Source organism: Sylvia atricapilla, chromosome 25 (genome assembly GCF_009819655.1).
Source record: "Sylvia atricapilla isolate bSylAtr1 chromosome 25, bSylAtr1.pri, whole genome shotgun sequence".
Lineage (NCBI taxonomy): Eukaryota > Metazoa > Chordata > Aves > Passeriformes > Sylviidae > Sylvia > Sylvia atricapilla.
In genome coordinates this window covers 3,186,198-3,208,558 of record NC_089164.1, presented here as the reverse complement: position 1 = coordinate 3,208,558, position 22,361 = coordinate 3,186,198, and the positions used below count along the sequence as shown (strand labels likewise).

Genomic DNA, 22,361 nt, shown 5'->3' with positions numbered 1-22,361 from the left:
CCTGAGGACGGCGCTGCCCGCGCTGCAGCCCGGCTCTCGGCACCTGCAGGCCCACGAGGCTGCGCTGCCTGGGGCTGGTGGGTGCACAGCTGGGTCAGGCCCTGGTTCTGAGCCCCTCCTGGCAGTGCTGAGCCCCCCTGCCCGTGTGGGGCTGTGGGGGCAATGGGGTGCAGCGATTCAGGACACGCTTCCCCACTTAGCGGGTGAATAACCTTCACCGAGGGGACGCTCTGATTAATCACCCGCTGCTGCCACTTCACTTCCTTGCCCTTCTCCAGGCTTATTGAAACGAATTGCAGCTGCCTGGGCTCCCCTGGGCTGCCCCCAGCCCTGAGGGGTCTCTGGCCTCATTGAGGAAGAGTGGGATGGGTAGTGGGAAGTCTGGCAAGGATCACAGACAGCATCCTCCTGATCCTGCTGTGCTTCCTGGAGTTTTATTCCCGCCTTTTCGCTCTCCGAGGTGGTGCTGAGGGCTGGATCCTGACGCAGGGAAGGGGCAGCAGGATGGGGCTGCAGCTCATCCCAGCCCCACACCGAGTTCCAGGCAGCCCCGCTCAGCCCCTGGCTGCTCCAGCCCCTCTGGTGCTTTACGCTCTCCCTAATTAAAAGCTGCCGTCCAAATGGCTCGATGATGGAAATTCTAATTAAATCAATTCCATCTTGTCGGCGAACCAGGGGTTTGCATGAGATATGCATGAAATTAATAATTATGGGGAGGGAATTGGCTGCTCCCGGCCCTGTTTCTGGCATGGGGGGTTGGTGGAGGAGCTCGTGGGGTGCTCCTGACCAGCTCTGGCTCTGCAGTGGTTTTGGGGTTTTTGGTTGGTTTTTCGTTATTCCTTCCTGCTTGCTCAGGCTGATGTTGACATCAACAGTTTAAGCCTGAGCTGGGACGTGCTGAAATCACCACCTTTGCCTAATTCTTCCCAGTCTGGGGGGATTCTGTCTCCCACTGGTGGAGAAAACACCACAGCAGTTCCTGAGTTAATGATGGGTGATAATGGAGGGTACCAAATGCAGCTTTCCCAGCGCATTTAAAGTAAATCACATCCTGGAGGAGCAGGATGACACCCTCAACCCCGGCTCCCACCACCTCTCTTACCCCAAGGGATGTTTCTCCAGACTCAGGGTGCTTCTGGGTGATGGGTTTTGATTCAAAACAAGAGAAGGAAGGAGGTTTTACCCCCTGCCCTGGGACCACTCCCCACTCTTGGTGGGACAGCAACTCTTGGGGTGTAGGAGAGCTGGTCCTATTAATTTCCTCACCACAGTGTTTGTCCCAAGTTGGAGATGAGTCAGACAAAGGACCACCAGTGCCCAAATTTGCAGCTGAGAGATGTTCCCAGCTCCCACTGCATCCTTCTTTCTAAGAACCTTGAATTCCCTGCCTGCATTTTGCTTTTATGTACCTAAAAGGACTTTTGTCTTTTATCTGAGAAAATAGCTGGTGCCAGGAGTTGGGCTATCAAAAAGGCAGAAGGGGGAAAAGGCAGAAGAAATCTATGAAATGGTCATTTGGGAACTGGTATTTTATTTTCACTTTCATCCAAGGCAGAGGAGTAAGAGAAAAAAGCCCTTTCCTTTTGTTTATTAAAACACAGCTTCCAGTCCATAGCCTGTGGATCAACAGGTATTTTCTGGGCTTTGTTTTCCAGCTTGAGGCTGGAGCAGAATGGGCAGGCCAGGGTTTAATCCCGGGCTGTTGGAGCTTGGGTGGGATGGTGGTGGCGTGGGGAATAGCTGGGAACTCTCCATCACCAGTGCCCTGTGGAAGAGGTGAAACCAAAACACCTGGCAGAGGGAAAATCGTTGGGAAAACACCCTCTGGAAGGGCAGGGGCGCATCCCTGCCCCCAAATCCCCTTTGACATGGGCACTGCTGCTGGCTGTGCCCTCGTGGGCACGCTGTGGGCACTGCCTCCATCCCGAGCCCGTGTCCATCCTGCAGGCTGGGCAGGGAAGGGGAGGGATTGTGCTGGGAGCAGCCCCCCTGCTCATCCCCCCGGGATGAGCAATTGCCAGGCGAGCTCCTCACCTGCTGAGCAGAATTTTAATGGAGCCTCATGCACCGGCTCCAGTCAGAGATCCCCAACGAGCAGATCAGAGCCCCTCGGAACGGAGCACAAAGCAGATTGTCACGGGGAGTAATCCTATTTGTGCCTTGATAAAGATTCCTTCCTCTCCCTCTCCCACTCCTGCTCCATCTCTCCCGTTTTTTTTCATCTCCTATTTCGCAGGCAGGTAGAAGGGTGGCTGCTCCTTTCCAGGGGCCTTTTAGCATTCAGGTGGAGTCGTGGGTTTATAACACCGGAATCGCATTTAATAGAGAGAGGCAGGAGTGGAAGAGGGGAAATCACAGAGAAACAAAGGAGGAACTGGGAGATGCAGGACAGGAGGAGGATGGAGTGGGGCCAGGAGTGTGGGACACCCAACCCTGGTGCACATCTCATCCCTGGGATGCAGCTCCCAGCGAGGTGGCTGGGGCTTATTACACCAGCTCGGATTCCCACAGCTGGTGGGGAGAACCTGGGCTTGATAATTTAATAAGCCTTTTCCATCTTTAAGATAAATGAGGATGTGTGGTGCGTTTTGGAGATGGAAAGTGCTGTGTAAGTGTTAAACATCGCCTGATCCCGTGGTGCTAAATCATTCCAGTGTGCTGGGAGAGGTGCTGCAGCTCTGGTTAATTTAAATGGCTTATTTAGGGCTGGTGGGGGAGGCAGGATGGGTTGGAACTGTCCTCCTTGGGGAGGAAGCCAAAGGGAGACCCTGGGAGCGCTGTCTAGGGCAGAATTATGGTTTTTTTCTTTGGTCTCTCCCACATTGGGTGCTCCTTTTGGGGTCCTGCTGGGTGTCCCTGAGCTGCAGTTGGTCCCCAAACCCCGACGTCCCCTGGAGCACCTGATGGTGCCACACGCTCCACCTGCCCCCATGCCCACCCTCAATTCCCACCTCCCTCTGCCCCAGAGCAGGGCTTTGGGATCGTGGGCATGGCCATGGCCGTGGAGATCATCCCCTCCTTGCCCTGATTCCGTGCCTTTCCCTGCTCCACCCCAGATCCCCCAGATCAGCTACGCCTCCACTGCGCCGGATCTGAGCGACAACAGCCGCTACGACTTCTTCTCCCGCGTGGTCCCCTCGGACACCTACCAGGCCCAGGCCATGGTGGACATTGTCAAAGCCCTCAAGTGGAATTACGTCTCCACCTTGGCCTCCGAGGGCAGCTACGGTGAAAGCGGGGTGGAGGCCTTCATCCAGAAGTCCAGGGAGGATGGTGAGTGGATGTCTCCTGGGATGGGAGCAGCTGAGACGGGAGGAGAAAAGGGATGGGGTGGAGGGATGTGGACTCCTTGGGCTGAGCTGGGATGTGGGCGAGGTGATGGATGGTGTGGTTTGGGGGATGGTCCCGGAGCACTGTGGGTTTTGGGGCTGCCCAAAGAAGGATCCAAGTTTTCCAGCAAGGCTTGGGACCAGCACTCCTGGGCTGCTCCACTCCCCAGGGCAGGCTGCATTTGGGAAATATCCTGAGATCCCAGTCCCTGCTCCCCAGCTCTGCTGAGCTCATCTCACCCCTCCCTTTGTGCCTGAGCCACGGCGCTGGGCGCCTTCCAGAAGACAAGACTTTTACAAATACTCCCAGGTTTTAACAGAAAATCAAGTTGGCACCACCACGAGCTGCACCCAATTTTAGTGGAATTATCCCCCAGGGCAGGTGCTTTAATTTGTCTATGGGCTTTGGACAGGCGGAAAGTCCGTGCTCAGCAAAACTCTTTGGGAGGATTTGTCTGGAGGCAGAAAGCGTTTTGCTGACGGGAGCTCTGGGATGCTTAGGGGGGATTAGCAGCCTTGGGAGCCACACAGGAGCTTGTGCAGACCTGAACATCAACCCTGGGATGGGTGAGGAGCCCTGGGAATTGCTGCTGTGGGTGCTGCTACCACAAATTCAGAGCTGCCCCGGGACCCCACGGAGGGGCTGGCACAGCACTGGGGTCCCTCCTGGCTTTGGCATCACCTCAGTCCCCCAGCACGGGATGGGACGGGAGTTAAAGGGTGTTTTTTTGAGGCAGTTAAACCCCTGCAGGGCGCAGGCTGCTGCTTATTACAGGCTTAAGTGTGTCTGAATGGCACATTAGGTTCTGGCAGAGTCGGTGGGACACCGGCCTATCTGGAGCCAGTCAAACTGCGTTATGGCCTTATAAATGGATAAAGAGAATAAAAACTTCGAGGTGACGAGCTCCTAATCAAAGCCCTATAAATAGGAGCGGCGTTAATTCCGTCTCTCTCTCGCGTGTGCCCTGGCACCGGAGCCGGCTGTGCTTTTAGTATGCAGAGAAACCCATCTGGGGATCCAACTTGGGAGCTGCTCTTCAGGATTTTCACTTGGAAAGCGGAATATTTTTCACGGGGCCGTGGCTTCACAAGGAGCAGCGCGTGGGGATGCTCCGGAGAGGCGGCTGCAGGGGATGTGGGGAGCTGCAGGTGCAAAGGCGCTGTGCTGGGGCTGTGTGACAGCACCTGGCGGGTTTGGGGAGGGGCTGGGGGATGCTCTGCTGCCCCATCCATGGGTGCAGCCCCCCAGGGGATCTGTGGGGTGGCCGAGGGGCTACACAGGCACGATTCAAACCCACTCTCCTCCTCCAGTAAGGAGTGGTGGCTGGGACTGGTGGTCCTGCTGCGGCATGAGCTCTTCTCCTTTGAGATACCTGTGGTTAGCACGGGCTCCTCTACCCAGATGTTAACGATCTGACAGTGTAATTGCAGAGTAAAGGAGTGCACAGGGAGCCAGAGTGGCCCCGTGTTAATCCAGGGCTGCGGCAGTCCTGTAATTTGGGTATCCACATAACCTGGCGATTATGTGCGTTAGTGATAATTTAGTTATCAAAAAGCAGATTTCCACGGTGCCTGCAGTGTGAGGGCAGCACGTGTGGTGTCAGTGGTGACGCTGTGGCCCTGACACGCTGCAGGAACGTGGAGATTTGTGGCAGCTGTCTGTGCCAGCCCCAGCGTGGGGCCCTGGCTGGGCTCTGAGCTGCTCCCTGGAGCATCTCCCTTGGGAGCGAGGGTGGGGTGTCAGCCACACTGCTTTGCCCATGGAAGTAGAGCCACAGCCGTGAATAATGGTGAGGCTGGACCAAAAACATGCTGCTTCTTTTTTTTTTCCTCTTTATTTTATGTATTTAAACCCCCCAGCCATGCCATCTGTGGTGGCAATGCCAGTCCGGAGGAAGAGCATTTCTCTCTGCCCACTTCACCTCTCTGTCTTCCCCTGTGCAAAGGGCTCTGCAGGCACCAAACTCCTTTTTACAAGCACAGATCCACTGGGAAGGATCTGTGCCTTCTGTGGGATGTTCCTGGCTCTCAGTTGCATTTCTCCAGCAGCCTAAAGGACCCTGCAATTTGTCGCTGCTTCCAGGGGCCTCCAGCCTGTTAGAGGGACGGGCAGGGCTGTCAGCTGAGTGAAGATCTGGTCTGTGCCAGGGGCTGGCTGGCTGTTGGTCAAGTGGTGGAGATTCCCCGTGGGGGTGTTGATGCTTGGGGGGCCCTGCACAAGCCCAGCTCCATCCCCAGCCCCCCACGCTGGCTCTGCCCCGGGGGGCTCCTCACCCACCCGGCTCAGGGTGAGCAGCTCCCGCTCTCCTCCCCACAGCGCTCTGCTTCATTTCTCATGCCAAGCCCGAGCCTTCAGAGTCGGGTTTTATTTCCATCAGGCAATAATGCTCATTGCTGTCGTTAGCAGCTCGCACTCAAGCTGTTTGCTTTCTGATGCATTATCAACTTGACCTTCAGTTTCAATTTTTAGCAGAGCCTCACGTTGAAGCTTCGCAGCGCGGTGGAAAACGGTTCTGCTGGAGGCACAAAGCGACCTCCGACAGCGATGCAGGGAAGAAACTCGCCCTGGAGATGGGTTCTTCTTGCAGCTGGGGCTGGCCCTGGGCTACCACGACAGTCTGACCTGGGTGGCTGTTACATCTTTATTCATTTGTCTTTTTATCTTTATCCATATTTGTAGTTGATGATGCTGTTGGCCCCTGGAGGTTGCTGGTGGCTGCACTGGTGGCTGGAGAGTCCTTATTCACTAGAGTGCTGCTCTTTGGGTTTTAGCATTGCAGAGATGTTCACTCTGCAAAGGATGTGTTTTCTTCAGCCATTTTAAAGTGTTTTAAGTGCATTCCGCTCCCAAAATCAATTCTGTGCATCCTGCACTGACAGTGGCTGTCAGCTGGATCTCCAGTGCACACCAAGGTGCATGGCAGGGTGTCCCTGGTGTCCCCACCTCCAGCCCCTCTGTCCAGCATTTCCCCGTGCGCCTGACCTGTGGCATCACTTTGGTGTTGGACAGACCCACCCAGGACCCTCTGGTTCTGCATTGTTGAGGTCTCTGCTGTCCCCAAGCTCTTGGAGATGAGGCCTGGGATGGACGTTTGTGTAGCAGAGCTGGTGTGTGCCACACCTTGGGTCTGTGACCAGGGGAATATTCCCAGCCCAGTGCAGGGCTCCTTAGTCACATACCCGGATCGATTTTGCCGCCGTTTTTCCCCCTCTATTGTTTCATCCTTCACTAAGTTTCCCATATTTTTAGTTAAGAGCCTGATGTGTATTTGTGATGCGTTTGCTCATCCCCATGTGACATCCCTGGCTGTCTCTTTCTGGTTCCAGCCGGGCTCATTACTCGCGGTGGCTGCACCGGGAGGTCGCCCCCAAAAAGCCACTCCCAAATCTTGAGGCAGGAGGTTTGACCGCAGCGTTTCGGCCTCACCACGCGCAGGAGAGGGCGCAGATCTCTGTCCCTGATGGCTTCTTCTCTCATCATTTGCTTCCTGGAGGCTCTGAAGTGACACAGACAATGAGTCCCAGGGAGCAGCCCACCGCTCCCAGTTAAACCTCCGGGCTCGGGAATTTCATGGGAAGGCTGGAATTAGGGTGGGAGCTGGGAATGCCATCGCTGCCGGGCTGTGCAGAGCCTGATCCCTCCCCGGGACGCCCAGAACTGCCCGGGGTGGGGGGAACATTCCCATCGCTGTTCCCAGCGCGGCTGAGCCGGTCCCTGCTCGCTGCGAGCTTGGCAGGCTCTGCGGGAGCCCTGGCAGAAGCCCCTGAGCCACCAGCTAATTAAGCACCGGCAATCAAGAGGGGAAGCCGGAGTGGCTGCGCTCCCACCGAGCCGGAATGGTGGCGATTAAACCCTGACCCGTGTTTGACAACAAGCGTCACCCCCAGCGGCATCAGGAGAGTCCCCGGGGCTCCGGTGATGCCGGGGGAGGCGAGATCCCACCGGGATGGGAGGGATACGTGCCTGAGGATGGCACAGGCAGCGTTGGGAGGTTTGGAAGTGGGCTCAGGCTGGGTTTTTCAGGCTGTGTTTTTTTGCCGCGGGTGCCCTGTGTCCTGTGCCACCAGTGACATAATGTGCAGGATCTCCTCTGAGCATCCTCTGACTGCTTGCCAGCATCCCAGACTGCCTCCAGCAGCTGCCTGTGGGATGTTCCCCTCATATCCAATATTCCTGCTCCTCTTTGGTCTTTTCTCGAGCTGGGGGAGGAGGAGAGTGGTCCCCATGCCTCACTGCTGTCCTCTCCCAGAGTCACACCCTGTCCCAAGTCAGGGAGCAGTGCTGTGCCATCCTACTGGAATAGGGAGAGTGGTCACCTCCTCCCCATCGCTGCCACCTCCTCCCTTTGATTTCTGGCTTTAGAGGAGTGTCCTGACTAGATGGATTTTTGTGCTGACAGTGGGAGCATCACTTGGCCGATCTCCTTTGCCTGCGGTGCCGAGGGTGTGAATAATGCAGGTGCCAGGAGACAGAGCGCCCCAAACCACCCAGCCACTGCCCCCTGCCACCCTGGACTTCTCGCTGTTGGTGATTACGTTCTCATTAATTAAGGAGATAAAACCATTGCCAGCATCTGCTGTGGGAACCAGGGGCTCCGGCCCTGCAGGCTGTCACCTGGAGGAGCCGCGTTCCTCGTTAGTTTGATTTAACGAAGCAGCCGAGTAGCATCCTGGTGATTTCTGAACTGCCATCGATTTAACCTCTTTTCTTCTTTATTTATGGGCCCATCTCCTGTGCCACGTGTGCAGGGAGATGTTCCCTAGCAGGAGGGCCTGGTGGCACTCAGGTGTGTGCCCGTGCCAGCCCCCAGCTGCCACTGGCGTGTGCGCGCTCCCGCCCGGCCGTGCCAGGGCTTTTGGAAGCCTCTCGGTGTTTGCAAACTGCTGCTTTTGTTGGATTTTCTCCCATCGATTGCCATGGAAACTGTAATTAAGCTGCACGGAGGCCCCTGGCAGTGTGCTGTGACACCCCGGGCTGGCCGGGGGCTGGGTGGTGACCAGGGTGAGTGTCCCCAGGCTGGGACATTCCTGTCCTGCTGGCGCTGCCGGCTGCTGCCCGCCTCGCCTGGCTGATCTGTCTGTTTATCCAACTCCCTCCTCTCCATCCATCTGGCTCCCCATATGGGGAACAAACAGCAAATTGGCCCAATTTCTTACCACAGGAAAAGAAACCCCCCAAAACGCCCCCTGGAAAGCCCCGGGCAGTGAGTTCAGGGTGGGGATGCTGTGCCCCATCCCTGCAGTCGTCCCCGCCTGCTCAGCACCCAGCACATCGCCCTTCTCTTGGGTTTTGGCTGCAAGGGGCCAAATTTTCTCAGTTTTCCTGCAGCTCCACGTAGGGAGTGAAGTCTCCTGGAGCCTGTCCCCACCCTGTCCTGTCCTGCTCCTCTCCAGGGCGGTGCTCTGGGAGTCTCTCCCAACCCCGGGAGGTAATTATGCTGACCTTTGCTTAAGCTGCGATCTGTTAGTGGCAGGAGGTATCAGCTGTGTCATTTACTATGCAAATTGAGACCATCAATTACATCCAGAAGGTCCCGCAATGTTTAATTTTCTCTCCCATCTCTCTCTTTATTGGCATCTGCAGAAATGCAGGAGCAGGAGGTCTCTGGCTTTTTGGAGCTGGAAGTTGGGAGCCCAGCAGTGAAGTGTGGGGGCTCTTCCAATTCCAATTGTCTCTTTTAATTTTAATTACTTGATTTTGCAATGGCTCCTTGGAAAGCTGGGCTGGAACTTGGCCAGTGCCATAGGGCTGGGAATAAACCCCTCTGCAAGGCCTGGCTGCTCTTCCCATGGGGTAGTTTTGCCAGAGTTTGACCACTCTGTGTGCAGAACCCTTTGCAAATCCTGGGCTGGGCAGGAACTGGTGCTTGGAACTGGCTGGAAAATCCTTACTGAGCTGCCAGGGTGGCACCGTGTGTCTGTCCTGGGGACATTTGGAGTGTGATGTGGTGGTGGCAGAAGGTGGCAGGTACCAGAGGAGTGGGTGGGAGGCAGAGAGAAGCTGTGGAGATACAGGGTGGGAGGGAATGTGGTGCAGAAGGGCTGAGCTGGAGGAAGAGGAGGGATGAAGGCAGTGACCTGGGTGAACAGGGGTAAGGGGAGGGCTGGGGGACACGTCCCAGGGGTTGGGTGGTGGCCAGGAGGTCTCTGGGCTGAGGAGATGGTGAAGAGCTCTGCCCCTCAGTGGGAGTGCCTGGTGGGCTGAGGAGCCCTGCCAGAGAGGGGCCAACCCCAGGGGACAGGGACTCGTGGGGTGTCTCAGTGCCCGGGCTCTCTCTGCCACAGGCGGGGTCTGCGTGGCCCAGTCCGTGAAGATCCCGAGGGAGCCCAAGCCCGGGGAGTTTGACAAGATCATCCGCCGGCTCCTGGAGACCTCCCACGCCCGCGCCGTCATCATCTTCGCCAACGAGGACGACATCAGGTGTGCAGGGGCCGGCCTGGCCAGGAGGAGGGGCTGGGCAGGGCTGCACTGGGATGCACTGGGACGCACTGGGATGTGTCTGCAGTGGGGAGAGGATTCACCATGCAGCGTGGCAGGGAATGTCTGCAGTGGGGACCCACTCAGAGCGGCCACCTGGGCAGTGGCTGCCATCTAACCACAGCCACACAAAGCCCAACAGAGGAAAATCCCACTTTGCACTGGTTTTGGAAGCCCTGGATATCGTGACCTCACACCACACAGGGGCTGCTCCAGCTTGGCCAGGACAGGACCCAGACACTGGTTCTGCTTTGCAGAGCAGCTCCAGCCCCAGCGTGGCGGAGGAACAGATCTAGGGGACCTTTCAGGGACCTTTTGGGGACCTCCCCAGCACTCTGTGCCCAGCAGGGCCAGGGACGTGGCCGCACTTGAGGGTGATGAGCTGCTCTGCAGGCGAAGCGGCGGCTGCAGCTCCGTTGTTTATGGAGCAGAATGATTCACATGGAGCTACCCCTGATTTCCTAAGTGTCTAATTTATTAATCAGCAAACATTATGTAAATGTGGGTAAACTGCAAGTTTAAATCAGTTTACATCAGATGTGCAAACTCTCCCAGTTTCTCTTTTCCTTCCTTAATAGAAATGTCTGCGGAGCTGACATCGGGTGGGGGTGAGAGGGAAAAGGGATTTACCTTGCAGGATAAATGGCAGGTCCTGTTATCAGGGCTCTGGAAACCCATCCAAATGGGATTGCAGCCCTGGGCAGTGGGCCTCTGCAGCCTCCTTCAGCTCAGGAGTGGGGTTCTCCATGACCCTGACCCTCGAGCCAGCCTGGCTTGTGGAGCCTGGAAGATGGGAAGGACAGACTGGGAAGGCTGTAGCTGGAATTCTTGCCTGGCTCAGTTCAGGTGTAAATCACTGATCCCCCAGGAGTGTCCTGGGTTTGCCCTGGGCAGACCCTGCCCCGCACAGGGACCAGGGGCAGCTGGAGGTGCTGCTGTCCCAGAGTGGGACACGGGCTGTGACTGTCCTAGGGAGGGCTGTGCCTGGAGCCCAGGGCAGCCCGGGATGAGCACGGAGCAGCCTGCACAGCTCCCACTGCTCGCCTGCCTCTTCCCATCTCGTCTGCACTCTGCTGCATTTCTGTGGGGTTTTTTCCCTTATTACGTGTTTCAAGCACCATCTGGACTTGAAATGATCAGCTCCGACGCGGGGGGGTGAGTCACAACCTGCCTCAGCTCTGCACAGGGAGATGGAGCTGCCCTGGGGCCCCCTCCCACACGGCTGGGGACCCACAGGAGCCCCCGAGGGGACAGTGACCCCGGGAGACACAGCCTGGAGGGTCAGATCCAGGAATGCTCCATCCCCATCCTCCCGCTGAGTTTCTGACCTGGCTGGCACTGGAGGAGTGTGCAGGGCTGTCTGAGTGTCTGGCACCAGGAGCGATGCTCAGCAGGACTGATGGCATCTCTGCTCCCAGCTGCTGCCCTGCCGATCCCAGCACAGCCCAGTTGATCCCAGCAGAGCCCAGTTGAACCAGCAGAGCCCAGTTTAGCTCCATGCTGGGCACTGGCAGCACTGGCTGCTCCTCTCCCGGGGCTGGCCATGCTGGGAGCACGTGCTTTCCACGCTGCTGCTTTCCCTGCCTGCTGCAGCATAACCTGATTCTTTTTTCTTTCTTTCTTTCTTTCTTAATGTTGGGTAATTAAGGGGAAATTCAATTACCAGTCAGCAAATATGCAAATGAAGTGGGAGAAGCAGCCTGTGTGCCCGGGCTGGGAGGACAGAGGGTGTGGGAGCTGAGTGGCACAGCTGGATTTTGTGTGTCCATGTACACCTGGTTGTGCCAAACTGGTGCCTGGAGCAGGAGATGCCACCAGCACTGTGCCAGCGTCCCCACTGGGGTCAGACACAGAGTTGGTGGCCCAGCTGCTGCTGTTTCTTCCCACAGAAGGGTGCTGGAGGCGGCCAAGAGGGCGAACCAGACGGGGCACTTCATCTGGATGGGCTCGGACAGCTGGGGCTCCAAAATTGCCCCTGTCCTGCACCTGGAGGAGGTGGCCGAGGGCTCTGTCACCATCCTGCCCAAGCGGGTGTCAGTCAGAGGTATGGGCTGGTCCTCTGAGCTTGCCCTCCTTAACTGCAGGTTTTGGCTGTGAAACCACCGTGGAATCACAGAATGGTTTGGGTTGGAAGGGACCTTAAAGACCTCCTGATTTGCCCGCCAATCACCTCCTGATTTTCCACGTGCCATGTTTTCTCTGCTCTCCCTTTATCACCAGTGTACCTTGTGAGGCATTTCCTGTTGCTTTCTAAGACCCAGAAAGTTTCTCCTCTGCAGAGGATCTTCCCTGCGTGGATTTTCCACTGGCATCTCTGCCCGAGTGGCACTTTGGACACAATCCCACCAACACTCTGATGTGCCCCCATCGCTCACAACAGCTCCCTTCCTCTCTGCCTGGGGAATTTGGGAATGTGTGATGCACCTCTCTGTCATCCCCGGAATTTATCCCCTCCATTCACTTTCTCCCCGGGCAGGTTTCGACCGCTACTTCTCCAGCAGGACCCTGGACAACAACCGTCGGAACATCTGGTTTGCCGAGTTCTGGGAGGAGAATTTCCACTGCAAGCTGAGCCGCCACGCGCTGAGGAAGGGCAGCAGCATCAAGAAATGCACCAGTAAGAGCTGGAGGGTTGCTCTGGGAGGGTGGGGGCTCATGGGGGTTGTGAGCATGGAGCTTTTTGCCTGGTAGGGATCCTGTCAAAGCTCGATTCCAGGTTCCCAACTCCTTCCTCAAGCCCCGCTGCGCATTTTGAGTCATTTCCAGCCAAAAGAGGCTTTAGGGACGAGTGCAGTAAACAAGGCAGCCAGGGATCTGTCTTGCTGACAGCGCTGCTGTCAGGTGATGGTTGGAGGCTCGGGGAGGCGACATGTTTACTGAGAGATGGGAGAGATTTACTGCCTGCCTGGCACCGGCTGAAGACAGATGACGGCGCCGTGGCTCGCGAGCTGCGACGTGGCAGGACTTGGGGACATTGGCGTGTCCCTTCGTCCCCTTGGGAGGGACGTCTTTTGAAGCCATCGTGTGCCGTCAGACAGAGGGACCTGGCTGTGCCTGAGAAGTTGGACTGTGAAGGTTTTGTTTTTCCCCCCTCCTTTCACCACTGAGGAGGAGTGGGATGGTGCTTCCACATCCGTGTCCTTGCAGGCATTCCCCAAAGGTTCAGCTGGTGATCTGGGTAGTCCTTCCACATCCCTGTCCTCGCAGGCATTCCCTAAGGGTTCAGCTGGTGATCTGGGTGGGTGGGAGCTGGGCAAGCAGCAAGGGCACACCAGGGAACTGACCTGTGGCCATGGCCTTGGGTAGCCAAGAGCTCCTCGTCCTTCCCCAGAGCATCACGGAACCCTCGGCACCGGGAGATGCATGAGCAGGCCCTGCGAGCGCTGATCTCCTCATCTCCACCGTGATGTAGCTTTTAAACAGGTGATATTTCAGGCCCAAGGTGTCAGCAGAAGCAGCTGAAACTACGGCGTGGCAAATGTCCTAGGAGCTGTCTTTAAATCATGGGAATTTGTCAGCAAATAAACCATCTCCCGAGTGATTGCTTGAGAGATAGAGCAGGGAACTAACGCCTGGTGAAGCAAATCACCTGCCCCTGCAGATCCACGAGCTCCTGCCTTGCAGGGCTGATGTAAATACCCAGTTTGGAGCTCTTTTCCTCAGGTTTGGGTAGAGCCCAACAAGCCCAAGAAATGCCAGTTCACCTTGTTTATTCCACCCCAAAAACCAAACTGAAGGATCCCACCCTGAACCAGAGAGCTCCCGTTCCTGGGTGGGAGGAAGGTGAGGGCTGAGCTGATGGAATTCCTGATGGCAGCTGCCTGTGTTACCCCTCAGACCAGCCCTAGCACCCATCAGATGTTTGCCACGAGCATCCCAATGGAGGGGCTGTTCCTGCTCCAGGATGGGCTCACCCAGCCCAAAAACACAGCAAGGGGTGCTGCCACCAGCACCCACAAGATTTAGAGCTGGCTGCTCTCCATCCCCAGCTCCCCACAGATGCGCTGGGAGCAATTTTGATTAATTCGTGCCAAAAGCCAGGACCAGTGGTGTGCTGGGAATTGATTCTAATCCCGTCTCATCCGCCGCTGGGGAAGAGCCGCGTCCCTCCTCCGAGGGGGCTGCTGAGCCTCGTCACGCTCTTGAAAATTAATTACCAGCCCTGCAAAACGACGCACGACCCTGCTATTATAATCAGCAGGTCACCTCCCTTCTGTGGCCCTCATCTATTGGAGCTTGGCAGAGATTTATTGTCTCCAGGTTGGGAACAAGCCTCGGCTGTCTGCTCCACGTTGCCCCTCTGTGCACCGGCCTAATTCCCGTCTGGAAAAAAGCAGCTGGGGCCTGGGGCAAGGTGCTGACAGACAGAGGGACAGCCCCAGGGATGTCTCCTTATCTGCCCTGCTTAGCCTTGGCACAGGGATGAAAATCCAGCCCCCACAGCCTGTGCTGTTGCGGCGGGTTGGATTTTGGGATGCGTGCGGGATTGAGGTGGCTGAGGGAAGCTGAGCAGCTGTAAGGGACCAGCCCTGGGTCCTGCGTGTCCCCTGGACAGGACAGTGCTGTGCATGGTGGCAGGGCTGTGACATCCCCATGGGCTCAGCTCCCCTGGACAGTCTATTACAGCTCCTCTTTTAATGGGTAATTATCTTGACAAGACAGAGTGGCCTGTCTGCGCCTTTGGAGATGAATATGGGGAAGGGCCTGAAGTTGAGGGAGAAGATTAATGGCTCCTGTCAATAATGTGGAAGGAGGGATCACCTGCCGGGCTTTGCATGAGTAATCTCCACATTCCAAAAGCGTTTTTATAACTTTGAAGGATGGGCTATGAATTCACCTCCCCGATATCATCTTTTCCTGTCGGTCAGTTCGTTATCAATTCGCTTTGGTGTCATGTCAGTGGCACAGGTCCTGGCACAGGGACCTCCAGCACGGCTCACGGGGCTGTCCCCTCTCACTGTAGCTCCATCCCGCTCCCCCACAGCAGGGAAGGAAGGGATCAGCACCTGGTGCTCGGTGCCCTGCGGTCCCCGTGAATCCCACCTCTCACCGGGGTGCGTCCTTGTGTGGTGGAGATGGAGTTGACTCTGGGCACCCTGGCGTGGCTTTCTAGGATGTGCCGCCTCTCCAGAGGAGGGAGGTGGTGCCCTCGGCTCCCTGACAAACCCTCCTTCCCGCTGGAGGCTGGCGGGATGCCCGGCCATGCCTCGGGGCAGGGATGGAGGGGCAGAGGCCGGGGCTCTCCATAGCCGCTGTGCCCCTTGGGAGACGCTCTCTTGGCTGTAATTAACAGAATGCTGCGTTAATCGGTGTCTTCTGCTAAGTGATTAACATGTTTGTGGTCCCATTAAGGGCGGTTATGACCGGGGGAAGACAGCTGTCACTGATAATTGCCAGATCCTTGCAGGATCCTGCCAGCTGCAGAGGCTGTGGGGTCAGCAAGGCAGGGGGGTGGCGGGGGGGTGACGAGGGGAGTGGGGTGACAGGAGGCTTTGGGAGTGAGAAGGGGGACAGGAGGGCAGTGATGGATGCTGCCTGGGTTGTCCTTAACACCACTGGTGGAAACTCCTGGGAGATGAAGGAGGGGTGAAACACACAGCGGTGAGGGTGGGATGTTTGTCACAGCTGAGGAACAGGGTGCCAGCACCCGCATTTTCAGAACCACGGGACAGGGAGGTTGTCTGGGTATCCCCCAGGGAATCTTCCTTAGCTGCCTGTGCCCTGGGTGTGCAGGTTTGGGAATGGGGTTGGAATTTCCAGCCGCTCCAGTCCAGGGTGGGCTCATTTGCAAGGGCTTGGGTACAGCAGACACCTCCTGGGGGGGATGTCTGGGGCACAGGAGGTGGAACCCCCTTCCCCTGTCCCCGCAGACCGGGAGAGGATCGGCCAGGACTCCTCGTACGAGCAGGAGGGGAAGGTGCAGTTCGTCATCGACGCCGTCTACGCCATGGGACACGCCCTGCACAACATGCACAAGAACCTGTGCCCCGGCAAGGTGGGGCTGTGTCCCCGCATGGACCCCGTGGACGGCGTGGAGCTGCTCAAGTACATCCGCAGTGTCAACTTCTCAGGTGTGCCGTGGCCCTGGGGCGGTGGGAGGAGCGGCCCCGGGGGTCTCTGGTTGTCCCCAGTTTAGCTGTGGTACCATCTGGCTGCACTGTGAATGGGGCATGGAGGAAGGGCAGCAGATCAGCTCCACATCTCCTGAGAGCCTTTGGAGTGTAAATCTGGCAGCAATCCTGCCCTCACCCTGCCCTCACCTGCTGCCCTGCCCTCACCTGCCATCCTGCCCTCACCCTGCCCTCACCTGCTGTCCTGCCCACCCTCTCCCCCTGCCTCCTCCCTCCCAGCTGGCAGAGGTCCCACTGCCTCCTGCTGCTCTGCCCTTGTCTGTCTCAGATCTTCTCTGGAAGTGCATCTTCTCCTCTGCCCCGTCTCCTTAATAAACATTTTCTGTCTGGTCTCCTTATTATTTCTATTTATCTCCACCCTCTGATCTCCTCCACAGTGTCTCTTTTATTTATTTTCCCCTCTCGCTTGATTCCTCTCTTCCTTCCTTTCATTAGTGTTTATCTCCAGAATTCACTTGATTTAACTTCTAAAGCTGCTTAAAAGAAGCAGTGAGGGGGGAGCATCCAGCCAGAGCCCCCTTGGGCCCCGCCAGGTGGGGTGTGCTGTGGGTGCTGTGGGTGCTGAGCCCCCCCCTTTCCTGCAGGCATTGCTGGGACTCCTGTGACATTCAATGAGAACGGAGATGCTCCAGGGCGTTACGACATCTACCAGTACCAGATCAGGAACTCCACCCCTGAGTACAAAGTCATCGGGCAGTGGACAGACCACCTGCACCTCAAGGTAAGGGCGTGGCCCAAGGGGAGGGTCCTGCAGGTTTCTCTTCTCCCCACGCAGAGACTGGGAGCCCCTGGGTGCAAAGCCAGAGTTGGTGGGCACAGAGAGGGAGGTGTCCCCCAGGTGCACACTTGTGCTTTGGGACCTAGGGAGAGTGTTTTCCACGCTCTAGGGACTCTGGGTGTGGGACAGGAGACAGAAACCAGACCGGAGCAGACGGGGTTTCCTCAGGGAAGGAGGGGCTTCATTTTGGGTTCCTGGGGTTGAATCTTCCCAAAACACCAATGGAGAGTTTCGCCACCTCCCTGTCCCCGTGCCAGGTTGGGCTGGGACCCTCTGTGGGACGTGCTGATGGGCTGAGGGTCCAGATCCAGGTCAGGGCATCCCCTGTGCCCAGGTGTGCCGGGCAGGTCCCCGCTGTGCCCTCAGCACGGCTGGTGCCGTCTGCCCCGCAGGTGGAGAACATGCTGTGGCCGGGGGGCGGCAGCCAGCAGCCCAGCTCCATCTGCAGCCTGCCCTGCAAGCCGGGCGAGAGGAAGAAGCTGGTGAAGGGCATCCCCTGCTGCTGGCACTGCGAGCGCTGCGACGGCTACCAGTACCAGCTGGACGAGTTCCACTGCAAGCGCTGCCACTTCAACGAGCGGCCCAACGAGAACCACACCAGCTGCACGCCCATCCCCATCATCAAGCTGGAGTGGAGCTCTCCCTGGGCCGTGGTGCCCGTGTTCATCGCCATCGTGGGCATCATCGCCACCCTGTTCGTGGTGATCACCTTCGTGCGCTACAACGACACGCCCATCGTCAAGGCGTCGGGGCGGGAGCTCAGCTACGTCCTGCTCACGGGCATCTTCCTCTGCTACGCCACCACCTTCCTGATGATCGCTGAGCCCGACCTGAGCACCTGCTCCCTGCGGCGCATCTTCCTGGGGCTGGGCATGAGCATCAGCTACGCCGCGCTGCTCACCAAGACCAACCGCATCTACCGCATCTTCGAGCAGGGCAAGAAGTCGGTGAGCGCCCCGCGCTTCATCAGCCCCGCCTCGCAGCTGGTCATCACCTTCAGCCTCATCTCCCTGCAGCTCGTCGGCGTCTGCATCTGGTTCATCGTGGACCCGTCCCACTCCGTCATTGACTACGAGGACCAGCGGACTACAAACCCCCACTTTGCCCGGGGCATCCTCAAATGTGACATTTCGGACCTGTCCCTCATCTGTTTGCTCGGGTACAGCATGCTCCTCATGGTCACCTGCACTGTGTACGCCATTAAGACCCGCGGGGTCCCCGAGACCTTTAACGAAGCCAAACCCATTGGGTTCACCATGTACACGACTTGCATTGTGTGGTTAGCCTTCATCCCGATATTTTTTGGGACGTCGCAGTCGGCGGAAAAGGTAAGGGAGGAGGGGAGAGGCCTGGTTGGTGGCTGGTGTGCAGGGCTGGGAGAGGCTGTGGTGTCTCGAGCAGGAAGTGTCCTTCCCCGTGGCTTGGGAATCGGGGTGGGAAGTGTTCCCTGCTCTGTTGTCCCCACTGCCCCTCGTGGATGGGCGCAGGCTGCTGCTGTGTGGGCTGGGGGAGGATGAGCCCCCAGGACAGGTCCTCGGTGTCATGGACACGATTTCTGCAGGGACAGGGACCCTGTTCCAGTGCTGAGTTCCCATGGGACCGAGGCCATCCTGGATGAGGCTCCGTGCTCAAGTGCGAGGGATTAAGAACAAAGAATAAAAATCTCATGAATGAGACCCAAATCCCTTTGCCTGCCAGCCAAAACAGGAATCATCACGTTTCTGTCAAACGCAAACAGCTCCTGCCTGCCAGCCCAGCGCTGCTCTGATGAACAAACCTTGGAGCTGCTGTTCCCTGGAAATCCCTGGGGTGTCCCAGCACCCGGATCCCTCTTTGGGTCATGTGTCCCCATGCTGCTGATGCCGTGGCTTTAGGACACACCTGTTGCAAAGGTTTTCTGAGGGAGTTTTGCTGTGGACACCTGAGTTTGTCGTGTCCTGGAGCATCTCTTCTCAGAGCGCCCATCCCTCGAGGAGGCTGAGTCTGCCCAGCCACCTCTGACCTTGGCTCAACCAAAAAGTCCCACCAGGCCTTCTCTGGCTGGAAGTGTGAAGGAGAATTAAAGGAAATAAATGGAGCCTTTTGCAGCATTTCCATTTTGATGAGATGGCAGGGGAGATACTAACAAGAAAGCAGGTTTTTTAAGAAATTATTGCAAAACAAAAGCTCCCTGAAAGCCTCCTTAATGTGCTTGGCATACTGTGGGTAATAAAGATGGAAATGATAATGATTGTAGATTATGCGCAAGGTTGCTCACCTCTTCACTGCAGCTTGTCACGGGATAATTTAGGGCTGCTGAACGCTGCCTGTCAGGCGGCAGCTCCACAATAGGCTGTGCCTCTCGTTGGGGGTTGTAATGCACAGGCCTGCTCTGTTATTAGGCTGCTAACAAGCTGATTAGAGGCGGAAAAAGTGATGTTCCCAACTCCCCTCGGACGAGGAGCTCTGTCTCACAGCCCAGCCCTGCCTCGAGCCTGCTGAGCCAACCCTGGAGGGGCTTTGGGATTCCAGCTTGGATTTGTGCTCTCCCGATGTGGGAATGGGCTCTGAGTGTCCCCAGGGTGTGGGAGTGGGCTCTGAGTGACCCTGGGCCACAGCTGAGGGATGATGGATGTGCTCAAATTAGGTTGGAAGGAGCAGATGATCAGGGTTCCCTCAGTTCTTTAGCTGTTGGTTTGCACTTTTTGGGGAGAAAAAGGTCGAAAAGGAGCTGTTGCACAGCCTGGACAGAGGATGTGGCTCTGAGCCTGTCCTTGGGGTGACAGCTGGGGACACTGGCATTGGCATCACCCACGTGGTGCTCTGGGGATGCTCCATGGGGCACCCCCAGCTCACTGTGAGGAGGGATCCCATCACCTTCACCCCACTGCTGCTGGGACTGAGAGCCTCTTGGGAGTGTCTGGATCCTTGGATAAGAAAATCTGGGAACATTGTCTGGGCTGTTCTCTCATGGCTGAAGTCCTGAGGAAGCCCCAGGGCAAATTTGCACCCTTGGCCCTTCTGCCCTGACCCCAGCTGAGACTGCAGGGCAGCAGCCAAGGCTGCCTCGTGGGCTGGAGGAGTTGGATGATAAATCCCCGTTTTTACTTTAATTTGCTTTACCTCGTGCCCACAACTTTGCATGGAGGTGGCATATTATTGTAACAAGTCCCCCAAGCCTTTTCTGAAAAGAACCTCTTATCCCCGCCGATCCCGGCGGATTACAGAAATAGCAATAACAGAGCATCTAAAGAAAGAGACAATTTCCTGCACTGATAAGGTGGCAGCGGAACAGTGGAGTCATTGTCTGCTTCCCTGTTTATCATGCCAGCTTTTAGTCAGGGAAAAGAGGGAGAGGGAAGGAATAAGGACTGTCCAGTGGTGTTTGGAGTGCTGGAGGGGAACTGAGCAGGTTTGCCCAGTCCCAGCACCCACCACTGGGCAAAACCCCTTGTAGCAAGGCCAGGTGTGGATTTAGAGTGGGGGCAGCTTCCCCTAAGTTCAGAGATTCGCTGTGGGACAGGCACGGACCTGGGCTGTGCTTTAAGCCTGGGCTGCTCCCTCGGGCAGGATGGGCTCAGCCCGGGGCAAAGCTGAGCACAGTGGAGACATTGTCTGACAGTGGAGTCGTTGTCTGCTTCCCTGTTTATCATATTCGCTTTCAGCCAGGGAAAAGAGGGAGAGGGAAGGAATGAGAGGGACTGTCCAGTGGTGTTGGGAGTGCTGGAGGAGCACCGAGCAGGTCTGCACTTCCCCAGAGCACCCAGCACGGTGCAAAACCCCTTGTAGCAGGGCCAGGCGTGGATTTAGAGTGGGGGCAGCTTCCCCTAAGTGCAGAGATTCGCTGTGGGACAGGCACAAACCTCAAGCCTGAGCTGCTCCCCCAGCCCTGGGCAAAGCTGAGCACAGAGCTGGGTTTGGGGGCTGGTGCGGGGTTATTTCGGGTTTCTGCTCTCCCTCAGCATCATCGCCCCGAGCCAGGGCTGGCTGTGCTCTTTGATCCAGCCCACGAGGCAGCAGGAGCTGGAACTTCCTCAATAAGCACAGCTCACACCTCCCCGAGCTCCGGGGGAAGCTGCAGCACTGTTAACGGAGGGGCAAAGCGGGGTCCTGGGCTGGAAGCCAATTAAGAGAGTAGGAAGTGAAACTGTGAGAAATGGTCATTTTTTTACAGTGGCAAAAGGTTAACTGAGCAGAGCTCCGCGGCTGTGCGGAGGCTCCAGGCTAAAAATATTCCTGTCTGAGCTGGTGAGGGGTTTGCTGCGGTGAGACACGGCTGTGGAGGCTGGAGTGGGCAGGAAAACACTTCCTGCAAACGCATCACGGGGGGAAAGGTTGCCACAGTGGCCCTGTGAGACCCCAAAAGTGCTGCAGGAGACAGAGAGTGGGCTGGGGAGCTGGGGTTGCTGCCAGCAGGGTCTCAGCACGGGGGAGACCCCGGCAGCACTGGGAGAACTGGCCCAGGAGTGATGGGGGAGCAGGAAGGAGATGTGTGAGCTCAGCTCAGCTCAGCTGTGCTCTCCCTCCTCGCTGAAACGCCCCCGAGCCCCAAGGCACAGGGAGGGGGGACTCTGTAGAGGCACAAAATATGGAAATTGCTGGATTGGCAAGGGAAGGGAGCCAGGGAGATGAGGGGTGCTGAGCTCGGCCGTACCCCACCAGGGTCGCGCTGTGCTGCTTCCCAGGCAGGGCTTGGGGTGCCTGGAGTTGGGGGTCTCAGAGTTTCCCCCATTCCTGGCCAGTGCAGGACACCCATGGCAGAGTCTGGAGAGTTGGAGTGGAAAAAAAAGAAAAAGGAAGAAATAAAAAAGCGCACATATTCTGGCACAGAGATGTGTTTTGACTTTGCTTGATGAAATGACATTTTTATTTCCAAAAACTGCCTGGAGAGAGAAGGTGGAACAAACAAACTGGCGCGTGTGACAGTAGGAGGTTTTATTCTGGGGACAAACCAAAGCTTTTCAGTTGACTCAGAACAAGCTTGGTGGCATTTTCCCTCGGGGGCTGAGTCTGAACGCTCTGGGGCAGGTGCTGCTTGGGTTTGCAGGGTCACAAGTGGGACCTGTGGGTCCTGGAGCAGCTGTGTCCCACCAGCTCTCACTCCTGGGAGCTGTGCAGAGCCTCTGCCTCAGCCTGTGCTCTCCATCAACCTTTTTAACTTCAGAAACCCTCAGGTGAAATGTGTGCCCCTGGGGACACGGGGACCCCTGCTGCAGCCCCCAAGGCTTCCCTGGCTCCTCCAGGTGCTGCACCTCCACAGGGCATGAAATCCCACCTGTGAAACACCTGCAGGGGCCTCCCTGGGCATTGAGGGACAGGTGAAGCTCAGGAGCTGCTTTAAGGCTCCTTCTAAAGCCTTGTTGGTGACCTGGACACACAGATGTGTGCAAAGGCATCTGGAGACCCAGAGCCCCTGCCCTGCTCATCCCCAGAGCCTCAGACCTGCCTGGTGGAGAAGGAGGTGCTGCAGAGGAAGGAGGCAGATGCTGGCAGAGCAGGGATGCCCACGGAGCAGGGACTGGCCCTCCTGGTCTCCCCGAGAGGTGGGATGGGCGAAGGGAGGGGGGTCTCTTCTTCCAGTTGCCACCTGCTTCAGATGCTCCGGCTTGAGAGGAGGCTGCCAACTGCTCTCCATAGAAAAATGGATTATTCTACAGTCAGATTAA

General features: G+C 57.1%; 1 protein-coding gene across 1 annotated transcript in view; it reads left to right on the top strand.

Annotated features, from left to right (window-relative positions):
• Positions 1–22,361, top strand: part of GRM4 (glutamate metabotropic receptor 4) — a 34,227-nt gene that overhangs the window by 9,819 nt on the left and 2,047 nt on the right. Inside the window, exons 3-9 of the mRNA XM_066335980.1 lie at positions 3,057–3,273; positions 9,615–9,750; positions 11,697–11,851; positions 12,284–12,424; positions 15,678–15,878; positions 16,523–16,659; positions 17,109–18,044. Coding sequence (XP_066192077.1) covers positions 3,057–3,273; positions 9,615–9,750; positions 11,697–11,851; positions 12,284–12,424; positions 15,678–15,878; positions 16,523–16,659; positions 17,109–18,044 — 1,923 coding nt within the window. The remainder of the gene's footprint in view (positions 1–3,056; positions 3,274–9,614; positions 9,751–11,696; positions 11,852–12,283; positions 12,425–15,677; positions 15,879–16,522; positions 16,660–17,108; positions 18,045–22,361) is intronic.